We start from the raw sequence: 18,942 nt of genomic DNA, 5'->3' as shown, positions 1-18,942 counted from the left end.
GATTTTTTTGAAGATAGAGATTACAACTTGTTTGTATGCATGCAAGTGTTTGTGTTGGTGCATCCAGAATTTAGTGACACCTGTTATAGGCAAATGTGTGTGACATTGAGTAGGTAGATTAAAAAAAAACTTGCACTAGATCTTCTTCAGTGTCCTTTGTACTCCTTCAAGTCCTGTGTGCCAGGAGGTGGGGGGGGGGGCACTGGTGGGAATGGTGTGTGTCTCAGCTTCTAGGGATGGTCCATCCCTGTTTTTATAGATGATGCTTGGCCTGGTTAAGGTTGTTGCCAAAAACCAGAAATTGACTTGTATTTTTCTGGTACTTTTTTGAATAATGAAATATGGTAAAATATGCTCTTTTCCTCTTTATTTGTGAATGAAGTTATTTTTTCAGGGCTTTGGCCACTCTCAGAGAGAAGAGGTTGAGCAGATAAGCCAGACAGGTTTCTGAGCAGCCTTGTCACCCTCTAGCTTCTCCAGTCCTCAGCTTCCAGTCAGTTCCACGCTCTTGGAAGAATTGAGTGCCCATTTTGTCTTGTTATATACAATAGTACTTGACTGTGCTAACAGCCCCACACTACATTCTAGTTACAAATTGACATGATAGAGTGGAGTCACACAGATCTGAATTTTATCCTGCTCTGCTACTTACTAGTTTCTTGTTTTTTTTTTTAATCCCCAAGGATATTTTCCCATTGATTTTTAGAGAGTGGAAGGGAAAGGGCGAGACAAAGAGAAGCTTTGATGTGAGAGAGACACATGGATTGGTTGTTTCTTGCACTCACCCTGACCTGGACAGAGATCTAGCCGGCAGTTGAGGTACGTGTCTTTGACTGGAATAGAACCTGAGATCCTTCATTCTGTGAGCCAACGCTCTATCCACTGAGCCAAACCTGCTAGGGTGGAAGGATAGTTCTTTTGTTGTAACAGGAGGAAAGGATGGATGCAGAAGGAGGTGGATCTGGTGTGGGAAGTTGAGATAGTTCCCAGCTGATTACTTCATTTTGTCTAAGAAGTAGGAGGCAGAGTTATTTGCTGAGATAAATGAGAGATTTAAAATAGCCACGAATGGGCGAGAGCACTGAGCAGGGAAATATGGGAGGATTGTCAGGCAGCATGACCCAGATATTTTTTAATAGACTTTATTTTGTACAGTAGTTTTAGCTTCACAGCCCAATTAAGTGGAGTTTACAGAGATTTCCCATGTGCCTACTGCTCCCATGTACATAGCCTCCCCCATCATCAGCATTCCCCACCAGAGTGGTACATTTGTTACAATTGATGAACCTACATTAACACATCATAATCACACAAAGTCCATACTTTACATCAATGTTCACACTTAGTATACATCCTATGGGTTTGGACAAATGTATAATGACATTTACCTACCACTATAACATTTTTTTAAATATATTTTATTGATTTTTTACAGAGAGGAGGAGAGAGGGATAGAGAGCTAGAAACGTCAATGAGAGAGAAACATTGACAAGCTGCCTCTTGCATACCCCCTACCGGGGATGTGCCTGCAACCAATGTACATGCCCTTGACCGGAATCGAACCTGGGACTTTTCAGTCCGCAGACCGACGCTCTACCACTGAGCCAAACCGGCTTCGGGTTCCTCCATGTCTTGATGGCTCATTTCTTTTTAGCACCAAGCAATATTCAATTGTCTGAATGTACCTCAGTTTACCATTCACCTATTGAAGGAATGTTGGTTGCTTCCAAATTTTGGCAATTGTGAATAAAGCTGATTATAAACATTTGTGTGCACATTTTTGTGTGGATAGTTTTCAGTTCCTTTTAGTAAATGCCAAGGAGCATGGTTGCTCTATTGTATAGTAAGAAAATGGTTCGTTTTGTAAGAAATCGCCAAACTATCTTCCAAAGTGGCTGTATCATTTTGCATTCCCACATGCAAAGAAGGAGAGTTTCTATTGTTACACCTCTCCTCCAGCATTTGGTGTTGTCGGTATTCTGGATTTTGGCTATTCTGATATGTATATAGTAACCTATTACTGTTGTTTTAATTTGCATTTTTCTAAAGACATATGATGTAGAGCACCTTTCCATATGCTTATTTGCCATCTGTATATTTTCTTTGATAACATGTTTGTTCAGATCTTTTGAGCATTTAAAAATATGTTTTTATTGATTTCAGAGTGGAGGGAAGAGGGAGTGAGAGGGAGAGAGAAACATGAACGATGAGAGATGATCATTGATTGGCTGCCTCCTGCATGGCCCCCACTGGGGATCGAACCCACAACCTGGGCATGTGCCTTGACTGGGAATTGAACTGTGACCTCCTGGTTCATAGGTTGACACTCAACCACTGAGACACCCCTGGCTAGGGTAATTACTGTAGCTTTAGAGTAAGTCTTAAAGTCAGGTAGCATCAGTCTCCCAACTTAGTTGTTCTTCAATATTGTATTGGTCATTCTGTGACTCAGATATTTTGGACAATGAATTTATTGTGGCACCAGATCCATTGGGTGATTCTTCTCTAGCCATGCCCAGTGGTTCAGTGTTATGTAGCTTGATTGAACCAGGGTTGGTATTTGCATATGGGGGTGATGGAGAAGTTGTGGGCAAGTGAGTTGAGGATATCTGTAGGAGAATGGTTGAAGTGAAGAAGGGTGAAGTCAAGAATCAGTGAATATTTTTTCCACACTTAAAAGTAGGATCAAAGGGATTTTGCAGACAACGAACAGGTGTAATGAATGAGAGCTGAATGGATATACTTATGGTCAGAGAGTATGATGTGTGAATTTCACATTTCATAGCTGGAGCAAATGCAAGTGTTGACTATTGGAGTTGGTAGCTGAAATGGAAGTGGAGGCAGCAGTCTCCAAACATGGGAAGGTCAGAGAGCTAAGGCCAAGATATTGGGTCTCTACATTGTTAACAGTGTCATGTGGAAAATTGGCAGGAGTTAGTTGAAGAGGAATCTGTGTAGGTTCTTCAGTGAAGAGGTAATATTGGGCCCTGACCGGTTTGGCTCAGTGGATAGAGCGTCGGCCTGTGGAATCAAGGGTCCCAGGTTCGATTCCTGTCAAGGGTATGTACCTTGGTTGTGCGCACATCCCCAGTGGAGGGGGGGGGGTGTGCAGGAGGCAGCTGATTGATGTTTCTCTCTCATCAACTTTTCTAGCTCTCTATCCCTCTCTTTTCCTCTCTGTGGAAAATCAATAAAACACACACACACACACACACACACATATATATATATATATATATATATATATATATATATATACACACACACACACACACACACATATATATACATATGTGTGTGTGTGTATATATATATATATGTATATATATATATATATATATATATATATATATATATATATATATATATATATTTTTTTTTTAAAGAGGTAATGTTGGGGAGATGAGTAGCTGACGGTGAAGAGGAGTAGCAAGGGGTATGGTTAGTTGCTATGAAACTCAGGAATAGGAGATCCTACAAAAGGGTAGAGGAGAGATGTTTCAAATCTCACTGGAGAATGAGGGGGAGGTCTACCTCCAGCTCAGCCCTGAGGTATAAGAGTCTGGGAGAATATGCAACTTCTGCCTTGACAGGGCTCTATCAAAATGTTTCTTTAACTTTTCAATTTCCAGTCAATAACGGGCCAGTCCTTTTGTAAACTAAAATATGAATTGCTAGAAAAGTGGTCTGAATCAAAAAGCTACACAAAAGAAAAGCCCAATCTTTTTATTATTAGATTCAACAGATGTAAAATTCCTCAGCCAAATGGCCATTAAAATTGTTGTGCTCTTTCTGTATTTATCACAGCATTAGTGCATGCGCTGTACTTTGAGTGGTACTGATATAGAGAAAATAGTGAGAAGCTGCATTCAGTTAAGCCAGAAAGGTGAAGAGAAGGGGCTTATTGAAAGGGATGTGCATATAGAGGGGTTTGTTTACCAGGAAATATGATTTTTGGGAGTGCAGCAGGAAAGTAGAGAAAGTTGATGAGCGGTGGGTGTTTGGGGTAGGGAAAGCACATAGCTATGTGGGATGAAAGTTCAGGAGAGATACACTAGAGGAGTCCTTTTGAGCAGTTTGCAGGGTAATAGGGGTGTGAGACAGAAAGGATGTAGTCCAGGGAAATGAGTTAATGCTATAAGGTTTGGGGAATATATTTAAAGAAGGTTTAAGAAAGTTAAGGGTGAGGTCTAGGCTGGGTGGAAAAATATTAGCTATTACTTACTACTTATTGTGTACCAGACTCTGTCCTCACTGTGCTAGGTACTTTAGATATACATTATCTGAGTCCTTTTAAAAATCCTACAAAGTTGATGGTGATATCCCCAGTTTATTGATATGCAGTATGTTTATGGACATTAGGATTAACACTTTAGAAAGTGATGGGGCCCTAGCCAGTTGGCTCAGTGGATAGAGCGTCAGTCTTGGACTGAAGGGTCCCAGGTTTGATTCTGGCCAAGGGTACATGCCTGGGTTGTGGGCTTGATCCCTAGTAGGGTGCGTGCAGGGTGCGGCCAATCACTGATTCTCTCTAATCATTGATGTTTCTTTCTCTCCCTCTCCCTTCCTCTATGATCAATAAAGAAATATATATCTATATATACACTGAGTGGCCAGATTATTATTATCTCTGAACACATAATAATTTGGCCACTCAGTGTATTTGTATCTCAAATGGGTACCAAAAGTATTCTAGACTTTTGCTGGAGATCAACCATCTATTTGCCCTGAGCTTTCTATCAGCCAGTGCAAAGGGGAAAACTGATCAGGTTCTCTATTTAAAGTATCTTTGATATCAAATAAATGAGGTACTCAAGAGAAGTACACTGGGTGACCAGATTATTATGCTTTCAGAGATCATCATAATCTGTCCACTCAGTATATAAAAGACCAGCAACTGGAATGGCAGAATGACCAGAATGACCGGAATGACCGGTGGCTATGACATGTACTGTGGCAGCCAAATGGTCCCTGATCGGCCCCCAACAACCTGATTGGGGGTGGGGCCAGCCGGCCAACCACCCTCTGACTCATAAGCCCCCATTGGAGGGGGCCAGCCATGCACAGATTTGTGCATAGGCCTCTAGTAAATATATTTAAAAAGAAAGTAATGGGGTCCTGATCCCAGGAAGTCAGTTTATAAGCATGATCTTGGCTGAAATAGTTGGAGCTCTGCCCTATTCTTACTCTCCCTGCTGTGTGTGGCTGACTAAAAGGTTTGAGGAGTTTGATCTTAGCCAGAGTTACTTGGAGGACTGCTGGCGACTTCTTTGGTGAAGAAGGGTTTAATTTTGTGAGATTTCTACCTCATATACATGTAAACTCAAATCTTCAAAATGAAATAATTTTTAGACATTACAGTATGAAATAAGTAACATGTTCACTGTAGAAAATTAGAAAATACAGATAAGGAAGAGGAAAATGATTGCCTGTAATCCTTCACTCAGAACTACCATTGACAATAAAATACCCTTTTAGTCATTTGCATTTAATAAAGTAAAATGCTCAATAAAGTTTAAATTTTTTATTATATGTTGAAATGATAATTTGGATATATTTGTTAAATAAAATATTATTAAAATTTCACCTGTTTCTTTTTTTAAAATATATTTTTATTGATTTCAGGAAGGGAGAGGGAGAGAGAGAGAGAGAAACATCAATGATGAGAGTGAATCATGGATCAGTTGCCTTCTGCATGCCCTCTACTGGGGATCGAGCCTGCAACCTGGGCATGTGCTCTTGACCAGAATTGAACCGAAGACCCTTCAGTCCATAGGCCAATGCTCTATTCACTGAGCAAAATGGCTAGGTGTTTCTTTTTTACCTTTTCATGTGGCTACTAGAACATTTAAAATTCCCTGTTTGCTCACATTATATTTCTATTGGACAACACTGCTCTAGAGTCTCTTTCTGCTCTGACTATTCTGAGGCTTTTTAAAAATATTTTTTTATTGATATATAGAGAGAAAGGGAGAGGGAGCGGGAGAAACATTGATGTGAGAACAGAACACTGATCCGCTGCTTCCTGTGCACCCCATACCAGGGATTGGGGATCCAGCCCTGACCAGAATAAAGCCTCCAACCTTTTGGTGCATGGGACAACACCCAACCAACAGCCAAACTGACGAGGGCCATTCTGAGTCTTACTGAAGTTTTACTGTCTGTACATTTTTAACTCTGTCATAAGTGTTTTGGGCCAGTGTAGTCTACTAGAACTTTTTGCACTGATGAAAATGTTATCAATCGGTCCAATGTGGTAATCTCTAGCCACTTGTGGCTATTTTTTTTTTTTTTTACCAGAAATTGTTTTTTAATTGATTGATTTCAGAGAGAGAGGGAGATGGAGAGAGAGGTTTTATTTACTTAATTTTTTAAATTTAAATTTAAATTTTTTTTTAATTTTCTTTATTTTATTTTTACCTTTCTTCCTTCTCTCCTATCCCCTAAGTTGCCTTTCTCTAGTGGTCACCTTTATTAGAGGTTATTAATATTGTAAATACATTCCTGTTAAGTGCCTCTTGTGTTGTACCTGGTAGTGTTGTATTTTGTACCTTTAAATCAACGCAGGAGAAGGAACACCACATAACCAGACATCCTGAAAAGAGAGGCCATGGGGAGACAAAAACATAGTCCGCACATGAAAGAAAAGCAGGCATCACCAGAAAAGGAAGTAAACGAGTCAGAGGCAAGCAGCCTACCAGAGCAAGAATTCAGAATAATGATCATAGGATGGCTAAAAAGAATGGAAGAGAAATTTGACAATAACCAAGAAGAAATGAGGAAGAACCATGAGGAATTGAAGAAGAACCAAGAAGAAATGAAAAATGACATCGCTACCATGAAGAACTCAATAGAAAGCATCAAGAGTAGACTAGATGAAGCAGAGGACCGCATCAGTGAGCTAGAAGATAAGATGGAAAAAAATACCCAAGTAGAGCAGCTTCTAGAAAAAAAGATTAAAAAGCAGGAGGAAAGCCTACGGGGAGCTTTGGGACAATACAAAACAAAATAATATTCGAATAATAGGGGTTCCAGAAGGAAAGGAAAGTGAGGTAGATATGGAAAAAGTATTTCAAGAAATAATGACAGAAAACTTTCCTGAAATAGAGAAGAAAAAACCCACACAAATCCAAGATGCTCGCAGAGTCCCAAGCAAAATGAATCCCAGAAGACAGACTCCAAGGCACATTATAATCAAATTGGCAAACAACAATGACAAAGTAAGAATCTTAAAAGCAGCCAGAGAGAGACAGAAAGTTACATACAAAGGAACCCCCATCAGACTAGCAACTGATTTCTCAACAGAAACTTATCAGGCCAGAAGGGAATGGGATGAAATATACAAAGTCATGCAAAGGAAGGGTCTGAATCCAAGAATACTGTACCCAGCAAGGCTATCAATAAAAATTGAAGGGGAAATCAGGAGCTTCACAGACAAAAAAAGACTGAAGGAATTTATCTCCACCAAACCAGCAATGCAAGAAATGCTAAAGGGTCTACTATAAAAATAAAGAAATAGGAAGTGAAGAAGGAACACGGGTATAGAATAAAAATGGCGTCAAATGAGTACCTATCAATAATAACCTTAAATGTAAATGGATTAAATGCTCCAATCAAAAGACATAGGGTAACAGATTGGATAAGAAAACAAGACCCATCTTATCATTTCTGGGTAAACAAATAGCACTTTCTTGGATCCTGACATGTATGTAGTAACTTAAGCAGCCTGCTGTCTTGTTCTTTTATGTCATTTTAATTTACATGCTGTGTAAATAGAAATCATTTAGATCTAAGCAATACCATTTCAAGTATACTAATCTTTTTTGGGTGGGGGAGGGGGAGAGACCTGTTTGGAAGAATTACAAAAAATAAACTATAAAATGTTAAGTGTTATTTATCAACTTTAGACGGCTGGTTACAAATCTTTAAAGAGAGAAGTACGTACTAAAAATTCTTACTTAAACCCCATAAACAACTGATAATATATAAAATTTAATTAATTTTTAAAAATTGACTTAAATTATGTTAAAATGAATTTCTTTAATTCATTTAAAACTAAAACCCATCCAATTTGTTAATACTGTAGAAAAATATTTGTTTTATTTTTCACATTTTCAACCAATTATGATGGTACTATGTGGATGTAACTTAAATAAATATAACTGAAATTAAACAATAAAAAAAGAAAAAAAAAAGAAAACAAGACCCATACATCTGTTATCTATAAGAAACCCACCTCAGAAAAAAAGATGCACACAGACTGAGGGTGAAGGGATGGAAAAAAGTTTTCCTGGCAAACGGAAATGAAAAAAAAGCTGGGGTAGCAATACTTATATCTGACAAATTAGATCTCGGAGTGAAGGACATAATAAGAGATAATGAAGGCCACTTCATAATACTAAAGGGAACAATCCAACAAGAAGAAATAACCTTGGTAAATATATATGCACCCAATACAGGAGCAACCAAATACATAAAAAAAAACTGCTGGAGGACATTAAGGGAGAGATTAATAGCAAAACAATCATAGTTGGAGATTTTAATACCCCACTGTCACCCTTCGACAAATCATCTAAACAAAAAATCAGAAAAGAAATATCTATCCTAAATGACTCACTAGACCAGATGGAATTAATTGACATCTTCAGAACACTCCACCCCAAAGCCACAGAAAATACATTCTTCTCAAGTGCACATGGGACATTCTCAAAGATAGACCACATTTTGGGACATAGGCAAAGTCTCTTCAAATTCAAGAAGATAGATATCATATCAAGCATCTTCTCAGACCATAATGGCATAAAACTTGAAATTAACTACAATAAAAATAATTCAAAGAAATCAAACACATGGAGACTAAACAGCATGCTATTAAACAAGGACTGGGTTACCAGAGAAATCAAGGAAGAAATTAAAAACATCCTGGAAACAAATGACAATGAAAACACAACTATCCAAAATCTATGGGACACAGTAAAAGCAGTTTTGAGAGGGAAGTTCATATCCTTACCAGCCTATTGCAAAAAACTAGAAAAAAGGGTAACAGATGATCTAACTCTACAACTGAAAGAGTTAAAAAAGGAGCAACAAGAAAAGCCCAGTGTAAGCAGAAGGAAGGAAATAACAAAAATCAGAGCACAGATAAACGACATAGAGACCAAAAAAACAATACATAAGATCAACAAAACCAAGAGCTGGTTCTTTGAAAGAATAAACAAGATAGATGAACCTCTAGCCAGGCTAACCAAGAAACAAAGAGAGAGGACCCAAATAAACAAAATCAGAAATGAAAGAGGTGAAATAACAACAGACCCCACCGAAAAACAACGGATTGTTACAAAATACCATGAACAACTCTATTCCAACAAACTGAACAACCTGGAGGAAATGGACATATTCCTAGAAAAATACAAACTTCCAAAACTCAATCAGGAAGAATCTAAAAATCTCAATAGACCAGTGACTTGGGAAGAAATTGAAACAGTCATCAAAAAGCTTCCAGCAAACAAAAGCCCAGGGCCAGATGGCTTCTCAGGAGAGTTTTACCAAACATTCAAGGAAGAACTAAAACCTATCCTCCTCAGACTGTTCCAAAAAATTCAAGAGGAAGGAACACTTCCAAACTCCTTCTATGAAGCCAGCATCACCCTAATACCAAAACCAGATAAAGACAACTCAATGAAAGGGAATTACAAGCCAATATCCCTCATGAACATAGATGCCAAAATTCTCAACAAAATTCTAGCAAATCGACTCCAGAAGAACATCACAAAGATCATACACCATGACCAAGTAGGGTTTATTCCAGGAATGCAAGGATGGTACAATATCTGCAAGTCAATAAACGTGATACATCACATAAACAAGTTGAAAGATAAAAATCATATGGTCATATCAATTGATGCAGAAAAAGCATTTGATAAAATCCAACACCCTTTCCTGATAAAAACTCTTAACAAGGTGGGAATACAAGGATCATACCTCAACATAATAAAAGCTATATATGATAAACCCACAACCAACATTATACTCAATGGGCAAAAACTAAAACCATTCCCTCTAAGAACAGGAACAAGACAGGGATGCCCACTCTCGCCACTCCTGTTTGACATAGTACTGGAAGTACTAGCCATTGCAGTTAGACATGAGGAGGAAATAAAAGGCATCCAAATTGGAAAAGAAGAAGTAAAGTTATCCTTATTTGCAGGTGACATGATATTGTACATAAAAAACCCAAAAGACTCCATTAAAAAACTAATTGACTTAATAAATGAATTTGGCAATGTAGCAGGATACAAAATTAATGCCAAGAAATCCATGGCATTTCTATACACCAACAGTCAAACTGCAGAAACAGAGACTAAAAAAGCAATTCCATTTACCATCGCACCAAAAAAATTAAGATACCTAGGAATAAATTTAACTAAGGAAGTAAAGGACCTTTATGCAGAAAACTACAGGACACTGAAAAAAGAGATAGAGGAAGATGTAAGGAGATGGAAGAACATACCATGTTCATGGATTGGTAGAATCAACATCATCAAAATGTCCATACTTCCTAAAGCAATCTATAGGTTCAATGCGCTCCCCATTAAAATACCAACGGCATATTTCACTGACCTAGAAAGAACTCTCCAAAAGTTCATTTGGAACAATAAAAGACCCCGAATAGCCACAGCAATCCTGAGAAAGAAGAGTAAAGTAGGAGGGATCTCAATACCAGACTTCAAACTGTATTACAAAGCCACTGTTCTCAAAACAGCCTGGTACTGGCACAAGAACAGACATATAGATCAATGGAATCGAATCGAGAACCCAGATATCAACCGAAATCACTATGCTCAATTAATATTTGACAAAGGAGGCACGAATATACAATGGAGTCAAGACAGTTTCTTCAATAAATGGTGTTGGGAAAATTGGACAGACACATGCAAAAGAATGAAACTAGATCACCAACTTACACCATACACAAAAATAAACTCAAAATGGATACAGGACTTAAACATCAGACGGGAAACCATAAAAATACTAGAAGCATCCACAGGCAGCAAAATCTCAGACGTATGCCAAAAGAACTTCTTCACTGATACTGCCCCTAGGGCAATGGAAGCTAAAGAGAAAATAAACAAATGGGACTACATCAAAATAAAAAGCTTTTGCACAGCAAAAGAAACCATCAACAAAACAACAAGAAAGCCCACGGTGTGGGAGAACATATTTGCAAATAACACCACTGATAAAGGTTTAATCTCCAACATCTACAAACAGCTGATACAACTAAATAAAAGGAAGATGAATGATCCAATTAAAAAATGGGCAATGGACCTAAATAGAATATTTTCAAAAGAAGATAGAAGGAAGGCCAAAAGGCACATGAAAACATGCTCAAAGTCACTAATTATCCGAGAGATGCAAATCAAAACAACAATGCGGTACCATCTCACACCTGTCAGAATGGCCAACATCAACAAATCAACAAACGACAAGTGTTGGCAAGGTTGCGGAGAAAAAGGAACCCTCGTGCACTGCTGGTGGGAATGCAGACTGGTGCAACCACTGTGGAGAACAGTGTGGAGTTTCCTCAAAAAACTGAAAATGGAACTCCCATTTGACCCAGCAATCCCACTCCTAGGAATATATCCCAAGAAACGAGAAACACCAATCAGAAAGGATATATGCACCCCTATGTTCATAGCAGCACAATCTACAATAGCCAGAATTTGGAAACAGCCTAGGTGCCCGTCAGCAGATGATTGGATCCAAAAACTATGGTACATCTACACAATGGAATACTATGTTGCTATAAAAAAGAAGGAATTCTCATCATTTGCAGCAACCTGGATGGAATTGGAGAACATCATGCTGAGTGAAATAAGCCAATCAATGAAAGAGAAACACCACATGACCTCACTCATTTGTGGATAATAAAGATCATTATAAACTGATGAACCAAAAGATAGATATAGAGACAGTAAAGCAACAAGCAGTTTGTCAAATTACAGCGGGGAGGGGAAGAGGATCTGGGGGAGATAATAGATCAACCGAAGGACTTGTATACATGCATATAAGTACAACCAATGGACATAAAACTCTGGGGGGGGAGGGGATGTGTGGGAGGAATGGAGGGGGGAAAATCAATAAAATATGTAAATTAAATAAATAGGTAAATTAAGAAAAAAAAAAAAAGAAACATCAGTGATGAGAGAGAATCATTGATCAGCTGCCTCCTGGGATCTAAGCCCACAACCTGGGCATGTGCCCTTGACCGGAATCAAACCTGGGGCCCTTCAGTCTGCTGGCCAACGCTCTATCCATTGAGCCAAACTGGCTAGGGCACATGTGGCTGTTGATCACTTGAATATAGCTAGTGTGATGGAAGAACTGCTTTTAAATTTTTACTTAATTAGAATGAACTTAAATGTAAATCACGTGCACTGGACAGCACAGCCATAGGCCTTATAAAAATAAAATTTCCATAAACCTTGGCTGACTTTGTCTTTTCTAGTTGTGTCGGTGTTGAAGAGGAGAAGGCTGCTGACATTGATCTCTACCACTGCCCCAACTGTGAGGTCTTACACGGGCCTTCCATTAGTAAGTAGATCTTGGGGTTTCCAAGAGAGCATGGGCCAGAGGAGAGAGAAAGCAAAGGAAGTTGGGAAGGGAGATTGCCTTTGTTTGGATGCTTCAGATTCCTCTCCCCTGGGAAACAGCAGAGACTATATAGGCCCTGCAGGGGAGCAGCCACCCCATGGAGAGGGCAGAGGGCAGAGTTTCACCCCCTCCCTTCCTGGGGACTTCTCAGAAGAAGCACCTATCCCCACTAAGAACTTTCTTCAGTCTGTGAGGGCCTTGTGGACTCCAGGGGCTCCAAAGGGGTTATTAGGTTGGGAGAGAAGCAGGGTCAGCCATTCTGATTTACCGTCTCCTGTCTTTTCTGGCTCAGTGAAAAAACGCCGTGTGTCTTCCAAAGGGCATGACGCACACAAGGGGAAGCCGGTGAAAACGGGAAGCCCTACCTTCATTCGAGAGCTCCGCGGTCGGACCTTTGACAGGTGAGTACTGTACCCCAAGTGTTGGTGAACTCTCTGGCTCTGGGGAGCCGGCTTTCCCGTGGGCTGTCCCATTAGGTGCGTCCCCCACTTGGAGGTGTCTACAGGGCTCTGTGAGTTCCCTCTAGAGAGGGCTCTTCTGTTTCAGTCAGTTGCTGAGAAACATCGCTAGAGTTTCATTTGATGTACAGAATACATTAAGGTCCACGTGTGGAAACTTCTGATAGATTGGGAGGCAGTTTTGCCCAAGTTGGGCTAGGATATTTACATGCACCCACAGATTGTGACAACTAGGAGTCTTAAAGATCTGAAAGTTTAAATTCTCATTGTGCAGACAAGAAATCTCTTACAAAATAAAGAAAAAATATGAGGATCATATCTGTCTTTCGCAATCAAAAGAAAGTTTTCCTTTTAAAAAAATTAAGATGGGCTTATTAAAAATAAATTATATCAATTGTACAAAAATAATGAGTTAAATTAATGAATGAAGGTACTTCCTTTTGCTTAGTTTTTAATTCATTGGATCATTTTTAGCTTTCCTATAACTGAAGTGTTGTTTAGAATTATGACATTTTCTTTAACTTAATATTTTTTTTAACATTAAGTTCTTTTTTAATATATTTTATTGATTTTTCACAGAGAGGAAGAGAGAGATAGAGAGTTAGAAACACCGATGAGAGAGAATCATCGATCAGCTGCCTCTTGCACACCCCCTACTGGGGATGTGCCCGCAACCAAGGTACATGCCCTTGCCCAGAATCGAATCCGGGACCTTTCAGTCTGCAAGCCGACGCTCTATCCACTGAGCCAAACCGGTTCCAGCTAACTTAATATTTTTTAAAAATATATTTTATTGATTTTTTACAGAGAGGGAGGGAGAGAGATAAAGAGCTAGAAACGTCGATGTTGCTTGAGAGAGAAACAGCCACCTCTTGTACACCCTCCACTGGGGATGTGCTCGCAACCAACATACATGCCCCTGACCAGAATCGAACCTGGGACCCTTCAGTCTGCAGACCGACGCTCTACCACTGAGCCAAACTGGTTTCGGCTCTTTAACTTAATATTTTTTGTTTTGTTTATGTAAAGGCAGTGAGTTTTCTTTCTACCTCAGAAACCTCAGATCTCCTCTCGAAATTTAACCAATTTTTTGTGCATTCTTCCAGAAGTAGTTCTTGCTTATATAAGAATGTGGTCTGGCTGGTTGCTCAGTGGTTAGAGCTTCAGCCTGTTAATCGAAGGGCCTCAGATTTGATTCCCAGTCAAGGGCATGTATCTCACTTGCAGGTTTGATTCAGTCAGGGTGTGTGCAGGAGGCAACCAATTGATGTTTCTCTCACATTGATGTTTCTCTCTCTCTCCCTCTCTCTCTCTCGCTCTCGCTCTCGCTCTCTCTCTCTCTTTCCCCCTCCTTCCTCCCTCCCACTCTCTAAAAATCAATGGGGGGAAAATCCTTTGGTGAGGATTAAAAAAAATGTATGTGTTTGTGTGTGTATCAATCTTTAAAAAAATACAAATAGAAACACTATATTCTGCATCTTGCTTTTTTAACTTAAAATTGTATACCTTTAAACATTTTTTCTTTAAACATTTTTATTGATTTTTAGAGAGAGGAAGGGAGAGTGAGAGAGGGAGAGACATCAATTAGTTGCCTCTCAAACACACTCTTACTGGGAATCAAACTCGTAACCTGGGTATGTGCCCTGACTAGGAATTAAACTCACAATCGTTGGTGCATGGAACATTTTCCAACCAACTGAGCCACACCAGTCAGGGTTAAAATTATATATCTTCAAGATCAGTCCATATTAACACATGCACATGTTCTTTATTATTTTCATGGATGTTTAGTGTTCGATTGTATGGATAAATGATTTATTTAACCAACCCTCTATCGATGAACATTTAAATTGATCCTAGTATCGATATTTTGGTGTTAGAAAAAAATTACTACAGTAAATGTCTTTATATTCAAGTTTTTGCATATGTGGATAATTTTATTTTGTAGATTCATTACCTAACAGTGAAATTGCTAGGTCAAAGAGTATGTGCTTTAAAAGTTTTTACAAATATTGCCAAATTATTTGCAGAGTGGCTATATTTCACACACCCACTAGACAAACACTAGACAATGTGTGAAAAGTATCTAATTTCCTGTATCCCGGCTGGAACTGTTTACTATCAAACGTGTTTGTTTTTTTTTTTTTTTTTGCTTGCTTGCTTATTTATTTATTTATTTATAATTTTTATATTTAATTTATAATTTATATATTTATAATAAGTTTTTATTTATTAAAAATATATATTTTATTGATTTTGTACAGAGAGGAAGGGAGAGAGATAGAGAGCTAGAAGCATCGATGAGAGAGAGTCATCGATCAGCTGCCTCTTGCACACCCCCTACTGGGGATGTGCCCGCAACCAAGGTACATGCCCTTGATCAGAATCAAACCCCGGTCCCTTCACTCCCCAAGCCGACGCTCTATCCATTGAGCCAAACCGGTTTTGGCTATAATAAATTTTTATTAATTTTAGAGAGGAAGGGAGAGGGAGAAAGAGATAGAAACATCAGTGATGAGAGAATCATTGATTGGCTGCCTCCTGCACACCTCTTACTGGGGATCGAGCCCGCAACCTGGGCATGTGCCCTTGACCGGAATCGAACTTGGGACCTTTCAGTCAGCAGGCCAACTCTCTATCCACTGAACGAAACTGGCTAGGGCTTTTTTGCTTTTCTGGTAAGATAAAAAATGAAATGTTTCCACTTGATTTCTTTAATTATGAGGAAGACATATTTCTGTATGTTTATAAATCATCCTATTCCTTTCTCTTATACTGCTTGCTTATGTTATTTGACAATTTTTCTATTGGGTTGCTGCCTATTTCTTGCTGATTTATGATAGCTTTCCTTGCAGAAAATTTTAATTTTTATGTAAATTTATTTTTACTATTTTAGTAGGTCCTGCACCTTATCTGTCATGTTTGTTTGTGTTTTTTTTTGTACTACATGTATTTATTTTTTCCAATTTAATCTTTGAATTGTCCAGAGCCATAATCGGCAAACTGCGGTTCGTGAGCCACATGCAGCTCTTTGGTCCCTTGACTGTGGCTCTTCCACAAAGTACCATGGCGCCGAAACCGGTTTGGCTCAGTGGATAGAGCGTCGGCCTGCGGACTCAAGGGTCCCAGGTTCGATTCCAGTCAAGGGCATGTACCTTGGTTGCAGGCACATCCCCAGTAGGGGGTGTGCAAGAGGCAGCTGGTCGATGATTCTCTCTCATCGATGTTTCTAACTCTCTATCCCTCTCTCTTCCTCTCTGTAAAAAAATCAATAAAATATATTTTAAACAACAACAACAACAAAAACAAAGTACCATGGCTTGGGCGAGTCTATTTTGACTTCCAGAGAAGAGCACCCTGTTGACAGGATATCCTGGGTTAAGCTTTCCACCTCTGCCAGTGACCTGGCTTCTTGCCTTGGATAGGTCCTTTCCTCCCCGGCACATGAAGTTTATGCCATTAGTTGCCAGCCCATCTTAGATCCCCTCAGCAAGATCCCTCCCCATAAGTGAACCGTAGCATCTAGTGAGGCCTTCAGCGGCAGGGCCTCTGGGGCTCAGCGTTTCTCTCCTATGGCCTACAGCTCAGATGAAGTGATTCTGAAGCCCACTGGAAGTCAGCTGACGGTAGAATTCCTGGAAGAGAATAGCTTCAGTGTGCCCATCCTGGTCTTGAAGAAGGATGGATTGGGGATGACGCTACCCTCACCGTCATTCACTGTGAGGGACGTGGAGCACTATGTCGGTGAGCAACACAGACCTCCTTAACTGTGGTATTGGTCGTTCCCATTAAGACCTGTGACCCCTCCCTTCAGTCTACCTTTTCAATTTCCTTTCTGATCTTGGGAATCTCAGGTGAAGTGCTTGCTCAGAGTCATTCTTTGACGAAGCTAGAACCAAAATCCTGTCCTTCTCCTTCTCCTTTTTCCTAACGGATCACAAAACCCCAGGCGGAGCCCCATTTTTTAACCTGGGCAGTTCCAAAAATTGCAGTGGTCTCTCTGTCCTTGCTTGAAATGAGAAAGCTTTGGACTTTTGCCCTTACAGGCCAGTTTTCTTCTGAGCATGCGTTTTGGGGATAGGAGGAGAAAAAGTGAGGAAGCAGGGCCTAGGCAGGTGGATTGTATTATGAGAGACTGTGTGTCAGGCAGTTCTGTTGCCCTAGCAGTCCTGGACCCAGCACATAGGAGAGTACAAGGGATTCCTACACTCAGCTCTGAGACATGCATATGCAAATACAATGTTTGAGGAGAGAGGTTTTGAGTGCAGGTCATTCTAGGGATCGGTAAGGGAATGAGAGACGCTTCCCCGGTTTCTGAGACCACTTGGTACAGAACCCATCTCTTTATTTCAGGTTCTGACAAAGAGATTGATGTGATCGATGTGGCTCGCCAGGCCGACTGCAAGATGAAGCTCGGTGATTTTGTGAAGTATTACTACAGTGGGAAGAGGGAGAAAGTCCTCAATGTCATCAGTTTGGAATTCTCTGATACCAGGTAGGAGGGACAGGGGTGAGTAAAAAGCCTCACAAATGCCTGGAGCTTACCATATACTGAGTACATGTTAGTGTTCCTTTCCCTTCCTCCGTGGTAACTTCCTTTGGGCTGGGGAGCTGGTTTATACTTTTCTAGGGTTGATGCTCACATAACAACCAAATCGTATTTCTCCTTCACAGTTTTTAGCAGTGGATAGATTAAATAGTAGCTAATTTAATTGACTTTTATCTCCTTCAAGACCAGGGCAGCTTTCTTAGACCTTCTGATATTCAGAATGTGGCATGGTCATTTGTTTAACTCCCAGGATAGGTCCTCTGTTCCTGGAAATAGATTTACTAAAATTACCCCCAAATAGTTTCTCTAAGTATAAGGTTTCTTAGATTTAAAAAAGGAGAAAAGCTTATGACCTTTAAGTGATTCTGTCTGGACTTAAATAATCAGTAGATATATGTCGTCTTCTCTGTGCTCAAAACCATGGAGAGCCCCCAAAATCATAACACATCCTGTTGCACTTAGGAAGAGTACAGTCTGATTGTTTACCTTTTTAGCCTTTAATTTTGACATAATTATAGATTCACATGCAGTTATAAAAAAAAAATGTACAGGGTGGTCCCATGTGTCTTTCATCCAGTTTCCCTCAATGGCAACATCTTACAATAACTATACTACAATATTGAAACCCTTGCTATTGGTTTTAACAAGCAAAGTTACCCTGAAGGTGTTTAAAAAAACTGTTTATACCTCACTTCATTTTGAAAGACTATTTCAAGCAGCTTACAGAGATGCAAAGGGGGGGGGGGGAGAGAAAATTGGAATAAAAGGAAAACAAAGGCGGGGAGATAACATACATCTGGTGGGTCATCTGCCCACAAAATGCATGTATGAATGTCTGGATAGTTAATGGAGAAGGACTTGAGAGTTTTCACTGAATTTCCTGAGGGCCAGAACAAAGAAGGGAATGCAGTGGTACAGAATTTGTGGTTTTCGCACAGTATAAAAACAACCAGATGTTTGGGAGAAACACTTCTTTACGTGGAACTGAGCCCAGAGAGCTTTCTCTAAAGGTTCCTCATAAAGAAGACACTATGAGATGGGGACCATACAGTTCACTGTTATAAACCAAGTGCCACGCGAGTGGGCTGGGGTTGGGGGTATGAACATTTAGTAGAGGACATGATCGCTTTTGACTGAGGAAGGCTGTGGAGCGGGGACTTGGGACTTGTAGAGCTGAGTGGAATGAGGATGCTGACCAGATTTACAGAAACAAGTGTTCTATGTACCCTTGGTGATCCTGTGGAGAGAACAACTTTGTCTTTATCAACTCTCACTGGAACG

The 18,942-nt window shown here is 39.7% G+C and overlaps 1 protein-coding gene across 7 annotated transcripts in view; it reads left to right on the top strand.

The window, feature by feature from the left end:
• Positions 1–18,942, top strand: part of PHF8 (PHD finger protein 8) — an 81,718-nt gene that overhangs the window by 17,595 nt on the left and 45,181 nt on the right. For all 7 annotated transcript variants that reach the window (XM_045578307.1, XM_036428881.2, XM_045578306.1 and 4 more), the window contains exons 3-6: positions 12,509–12,594; positions 12,947–13,055; positions 16,696–16,856; positions 17,466–17,607. In XM_045578307.1, the coding sequence (XP_045434263.1) occupies positions 12,509–12,594; positions 12,947–13,055; positions 16,696–16,856; positions 17,466–17,607 (498 nt within the window). The remainder of the gene's footprint in view (positions 1–12,508; positions 12,595–12,946; positions 13,056–16,695; positions 16,857–17,465; positions 17,608–18,942) is intronic.

This window comes from Pipistrellus kuhlii, unplaced genomic scaffold (genome assembly GCF_014108245.1).
Source record: "Pipistrellus kuhlii isolate mPipKuh1 unplaced genomic scaffold, mPipKuh1.p scaffold_m20_p_95, whole genome shotgun sequence".
NCBI classification, from domain to species: domain Eukaryota; kingdom Metazoa; phylum Chordata; class Mammalia; order Chiroptera; family Vespertilionidae; genus Pipistrellus; species Pipistrellus kuhlii.
The sequence above is the reverse complement of the archived record's forward strand: the minus strand, read 5'-3'. Positions and strand labels throughout refer to the sequence as shown.